The sequence below is a fragment of the Acanthisitta chloris genome, unplaced genomic scaffold (genome assembly GCF_000695815.1).
Source record: "Acanthisitta chloris isolate BGI_N310 unplaced genomic scaffold, ASM69581v1 scaffold4789, whole genome shotgun sequence".
NCBI classification, from domain to species: Eukaryota; Metazoa; Chordata; class Aves; order Passeriformes; family Acanthisittidae; genus Acanthisitta; species Acanthisitta chloris.
In genome coordinates, this window is record NW_008691894.1 from 39,434 (window position 1) to 45,548 (window position 6,115).

At 48.8% G+C, this 6,115-nt stretch overlaps 1 protein-coding gene across 1 annotated transcript in view; it reads left to right on the plus strand.

Annotated features, from left to right (window-relative positions):
* The window catches only part of LOC103809571 (dystrobrevin beta-like), a gene marked incomplete at both ends in the record, with an annotated part of 17,381 nt that extends 14,917 nt beyond the window's left edge, over nt 1-2,464 (plus strand). Inside the window, one exon of the mRNA XM_009082410.1 lies at nt 2,368-2,464. Within this exon, the coding sequence (XP_009080658.1) occupies nt 2,368-2,464 (97 nt within the window). The remainder of the gene's footprint in view (nt 1-2,367) is intronic.
* Nucleotides 2,465-6,115: the final 3,651 nt, after the last annotated feature.

Here is a 6,115-nt window from a genome sequence, read left to right on the forward strand (position 1 = left end):
CTTTGAGCAGCTCTGGTGTGGGCACAGCCCCAGGGCAGTGCCTGTCCTCTGTGCTGGCACTGCTGAGGCACCTCCAGTCCTGGGGGCAGCTCTGGGACCCTCATGATAAGAGAGACAGTGAGGGGCTGGAGCATGTCCAGGGAAAGGAACAGAGCTGGGGAAGGGGCTGGAGCAGCAGGAGGGGCTGAGGGAGCTGGGGAGGCTCAGCCTAGAATTCACTAGCAACTCCCTGACAGGAGGTGCAGCCAGGTAGAGTCAGGCTCTGCTCCCAGGGAGCAAGGGATAGGACAAGAGGAAATAGCCTGAGACTGCACCAGGGGAGGTTCAGGTTGGCCATCAGGAGGAATTTCTTTTCAGGCATTGGAAGGGGCTGTCCAGGGAGGTGGTGTAGTCACCATCCCTGGAGGTGTCCAAGGAACATGTGGACATGGCACTCAGTGCTCTGGTTTAGTTGTCAAGGTGGTGATGGGTCACAGGTTGGACTCGATGGTCTTGGAGGTCTTTTCCATCCAAAATGATTCTGGGATTCACTGCCTGTAGTATCTCACACAGAGCTTCCCTGGTGCGACAGATACAACACCTATTACCTTTCCTACCACCAAACCTCACTCATTAAGGAATTCACAGAGCACATTAATTGCATTGGCTGCTCTGCATGGCATTGGGAGGTCACCATTAGTAGGTTCTCTGGGATAGGAAGGTGCTTCCCCAAATCCCAGCTGCAGAGGAGGCACTCCCCAGCCTAGGCACAGTGTGTGGTGCCCTGGACTGTGGTTATCAGTAAGGACACGTCACCAGATGATCTCAGTTCTGTCTGGAATCAGGCTGCAAAAGCAGGAGAATGATAATCCATGGGAGAGCAGTGTGTCCCAGAGTTAAAAATCTGCAGGCAGCTGAGCCTGTGGGATGAGTCAGCTCTGGCACTGCTGGCAGGTGTGACCTTGGAGGAGGCATGGCTGGAGCCGTGTCCTTGCGGATCTCTGCCTGGTAGTACAGGTGTGCTTGGCTTCTCCTGCCTGCAGGACCACAGGAACATCAAATCACAGAAGGTTTGGGTTGGAAGGCACCTTAAAGACCATCCAGTCCCACCCTCTGCCATGGACAGGGACACCTCCCACCAGCCCAGGTTGCTCCAAACCTCATCCAACCTGGCCTGGAACACTTCCAGTGATGGGGCAGCCACAGCTTCTCTCGTCAACCTGTACCAATACATCACCACCCTCTCAGCCAAGAATTTCTTTCCAATATTCCATCTCTCCCTGCCCTCTGGCAGTGGGAAGCCATTCCCCCTTGTCCTGGCACTCCAGTTCCTGTCCCTCTTCAGCTTCCTTGTAGCCCCTTCAGATCCTGGAATGCTGCTTAATTTAATAATCACAGTCTTCAACATACAAGATGTTGTTGAAAGAAATCCCCAGGGGAGTTCATATTTCACAGTCTCTGTCCCTTGAAGAACTGGTCCATATTAAAATTCCCGAGATGATTTATCCATTGTGTGTCATGTGAGAACATCAAGGACACGTATAGATTCAGTCTGTAATGAGTGATGTTTTAACTTTGGATTAAGACATTCTGGTGTCCACAAAAATAACTGTAGATGAATAAATGAGCCTTTCTCATCTGCTTTTCCCTGTGGTTATGTATCATCTCCTAGGACTGGGATTTGTGGGGCCCAGAATGTCTTACATCACTGAGACACGGAGCCTCCGACAGTGACGTTTGGCTTTGAGCTTCTCCTTCTATTAGTCACTCCTTTCTGTTTTTAAATCTCAAACCAAACCACACAGTCATATTTCCTTAAATAGCTCCCAGACAGGTTTTCTGCTGCCAAGGAAAGGGAAGGTCACTTGTGATGTGCTGCTGCTGTTACCTGGGTGCTGGTGCAGTGAACGTGTCACGGGTGATCCATCACGTCGGCACACAGAAATAGCTCTGCTGAGTCTCCCTCCAGACAGGCAGAGCTTTTCCTCTCCAAACATCTGCAGCCTTTCGTCCTCCTTTTTATTTTTTTTTCTTCTCTGTCTTTCCTCCCATAGTTCATCCTGGCTTGTCTGAGCACTCTGCAGGATGCCGAGCTCTGGTGCTCAGAGAGTCATTAAAAGGAAGAAGAAAGTGGTTTTTCCCCTCAAAATGCAGAGCTTTGAGAAGGGCTTCCCTCTGCCTGTGGCTGAGGGCAGAGCTCTGATTCTGAAGTGAACAGAATATTATCTCCAGGTTCATGGTTACTGTGCTGGGCATTGCTCTGGGTTTCAGACAGGAAGCAGGGGGAAGTGATGGAAACCAGAGACAATTACACAGGTGAATTCCCTCAAATGGTTTGAAATAGCCGAAGTTTATTTTCTGCCTCTTTCTTCCATGTCCCTGGAACAGGCAGAGGAAGGATGAGTTGGAGCAGAGGATGTCAGCACTTCAGGAAAGCAGAAGAGAACTGATGGTGCAGCTGGAAGGGCTGATGAAGCTGCTCAAAGTAAGGAATCTCCTGTCAGAAAGGCAGCCTGTCTCTCCCTCCCCTGGGTCTGTGTCTGCTCTGTGATCACTGCTTCACTATCACACCTTGTAAACACTTCATGAGGAGCAGGAGGAGTTTGCGGAAAGCCAATTCCATCCCAGCTCTGGGTGTGGGTGCAGAGGACTATTGAGTTTCAGGCTCATGTGGTTAAAATATCAAGAACCTGAGATTTGGAGGGGTTTAAAGGAGTATTGGATTTGGTAACTGTCTGCTGGCCTGGGCACCAGTTTGGTTCTTGGAGCTCTGACTGGGAATTAACTGGGAGCTGTGACACTGCACAGCCCCTGCCATGTCTGGGGAGGGTAACAGTGTCAGCTCTGATCTACAACATGTCTTTGTCTGGTTTTCTATGAGAGTCCTTTGTTATCTTATAGAGTCCAGCTAGAGTTGAGCTCCCAGTTGATGCCTGTAGTCTGAAATACCATTATACCTTTATTCTTTCCCTTCTTTCTTTATAGAAAGCAAACAGCAATGCATTGTCCTTAAAGAGGGTTTGGTCTAAGTCTGCCACAAAGATGCTGTAGGCAGTGGGAGAGAGATGGCAGCAATGACAGTGCTAGGGGCAGCACAAAGGGTTATAGATCAGCTATAGGCACCTCTTGGTGGATCAAAAAAAACCACAGAACTTGTCTGCACTCCAAAGTGATAATGAATTCAGTGTCTGTGAATCGAAACTGCAGTTGCTCCTCAGCTTGGGCTTGAATCCAGGGATGGGAATTCCTACCCCTATGCTTGAATCCTGGGGTAGGAATTCCTACACCTTCCCTTGCATCCTGGGGAGGGCATTCCTACCTCTTCCCTTGCATCCTAGCATAGGAACTCATACTGCTACCCTTGCATCCTGGGACTGGGATGTCTGTACAGGAGGAGATGATTCAATAGTCCTCAGAGGTGCCTGGGTTCATCTCCCTGTGCAGATGAGCACAGGGAAACATATGTGTTCTGCACAGTTTTTCCTGTTCAACCTGTTAATATCTGACTTCTAAAATCACATGAATCATAGAAAGTCTTGGGTGGGAAGGAACCTTAAAATCATCCAGTCTCATCCCCTGCTGTGGACAGGGACACCTTCCACCAGCTCAGGCTGCTCCAAGCTCCATCCAACCTGGCCTGGAACACTCCCAGGGCTGTGAAAGTGTTAGATAAGAGATGAGGGGCCAAAGTCTGTCTCACTTTCCCTCCAGCTCAGTCTGGAATGCGCAGGGATGGCCACAGGAGGTGTTGCTCACACTGCTCCCACAATTCCCATGGAAAGCCTGGCAGAGCCAAGGCAGAGAACCTTGTAGTCAACAAATTTGTTTAAGAGCTTTAAGGTCAAATGGGATTGGATATAAGGGAAAATTTCATCCCATGAGGGTGCCCAAGCAGTGGAGCAGGACCCAGAGAGGCTGCACCATCTCCATCCTTGGAGATTTCCAAGCCCCAGCTGGCCATAGCCCTGAGCAACCTGGTCTGAGGTTAAGTTAATCCTGTCATGAGCAGGAGGCTGGACCAGAGACCTCCTGAGGTCCCTTCCCACCTGAGTTCTCTATCCTACAAGCTGTGACTACTGGAATGATTTGGTCCTACACATTGCATGGAGTGGTTGTTTGCATTTCCCCCTCAGAGCTCTCTGTGGAGCCTGGCAGCTTCTCCTTGATTAAAGCATCTTCTAGAAAGACATCTGGTCTTGAGCTGGTGAAATCAAAAATGGAAAATTCCTGCCAATGCAAATTTCCTTGAACAGTTACAAATTTATGCCTCGTTTTCAGTTTGAATTCAGTTTACACCCATTGGCTCTGGAATGTGTGGTTCTCCCCCCATTAAATCAAGGATCACTTTTGCACCTCTGCATTCTGCCTACACAGATTCTTACTCATCTCAGCCAAAGCTCTACTCACTCATGGTTTTAAATCAATTAAACAGGTAGAGAGCTCTGCTGAGCCCCTCACAGTACTCTACTCCAGTCCTTTTATGGTTGGTTTCTTTGCCTTCCCCAGATTTTTAATATAATTTCTTTCAATTTTGGAAAAACAAACGGTACGTGGAATTCTTCCCTGACCTTTAGCAACACTGTACAGAGGGTCACAAGAGGAGTTTGAGCTCTTCAGCCCTGGTTTCCTTTCTGTGCCTTTTGAAGCCTTTCAGACATCCTGCTCCTCCTTCATGGATGTATCTATCTAGCACCGTGGTAACTAGTTAATGAGGATGTCCTGGGTAAATCCTCTCCCATGCAAATCTCTTACATCTGTGCAGTGTCTTTAGAAGCCAAACATGTGATACATCCAAACAACAAGATCAGCTTTATTTGGCAAGATTTCCTTTCCATGCAGTTCTGATCCTTCTGTAGTACCTGTAAGTTGGGTCTGTATCAGCATTTCTGTTAATTAATGGCAGGGTCAGATCATGGAATCACAGACTGGTTTGGGCTGGAAGGGATTTTCAAGCTGATCCCATTCCAGGTAAATTCCAGGCAGGGACACTTTCCACTAGCCCAGGTTGCTCCAAGTCCCATCCAACCTGGCCTGGAACACTCCCAGGGATGGAGCAGCCACAGCTGCTCTGGGCAACCTGTGCCAGTGCCTCACCACCCTCACAGGGAACAATTCCTTCCCAGTATCCCATCTCTCCCTGCCCTCTGGCAGTGGGAAGCCATTCCCTGTGTCCTGTCCCTCCAGGCCCTTGTCCCAAGTCCCTCTGCAACTCTCTTGGAGCCCACTGAGGCACTGGAAGGTCACTATTAGGTTATCCTGAAGCCTTCCCTTATTTAACTTCTTACCTTCCTATTTGAATATCCACATCCCAGTCCTGAGCATTCCAAGATCTATTAAAATTCCCTTCCCTGGACCAGGCAGCTCCTCACTCAGGTAATTATTTTAAGCTCCAAGCTCCCCAGCCTGCTGAGCTAAAAATATCATTTCTAGTAGATACATTTAACACCTTTTCTCATTATTAGTGTCAGTACTTCCCTGTCTGCTGAGAGAAACTCCAAGGGGGAAGTGCTCTGAGTCAGACTGGGAGCAGAGACACCAATGCCTCGTGCCGTGGTCAGAATTTCACCCACTGCCCAGGCAGCAGTGATGTTGCCTCCAGGCTTTGTTCTGTTCCTGATCATTGTGTCCATTTCAAACTCTCCTTTCTGGTGGTTTTAGCCCTGCCAGACATGATTTTTCTCCCCAGTATTTTATCTTCTCTCCTCATTTGGGGCACTTCAGGAACCTTCATGTATAATTGACCTCAGCTGTTAAGCTTTTATGGGTTTTTTTCCATTTTCTTATGCAGTTTTTTTTACATTTTTAATGTTGCCTTCATTTTACCATTTAGGGCTGGATTCAGCCTACCCAGCTCTGCTTACTCTCTAAAGAAAAGGAGAGCAAGGAAAGACCTCAGCTGTCTGCAGCTTCCTCAGGAGGGACAGCACCAGTCTCTGTTCTCTGACCAGTGACAGGACGCAAGGGAATGGCATGGAGCTGTGCCAGGGGCGGTCTAGACTGGATATTAGGGAAAGGTTTTTCCCTCAGAGGGTGTTTGGGCACTGGAACAGCTCCCCAGGGCTGTGGTCATGGCCCCAATCTTGACAGAGCTCAGGGAGTGTTTGGACAATGCTTTCAGGCACAGGGTGGGATTGTT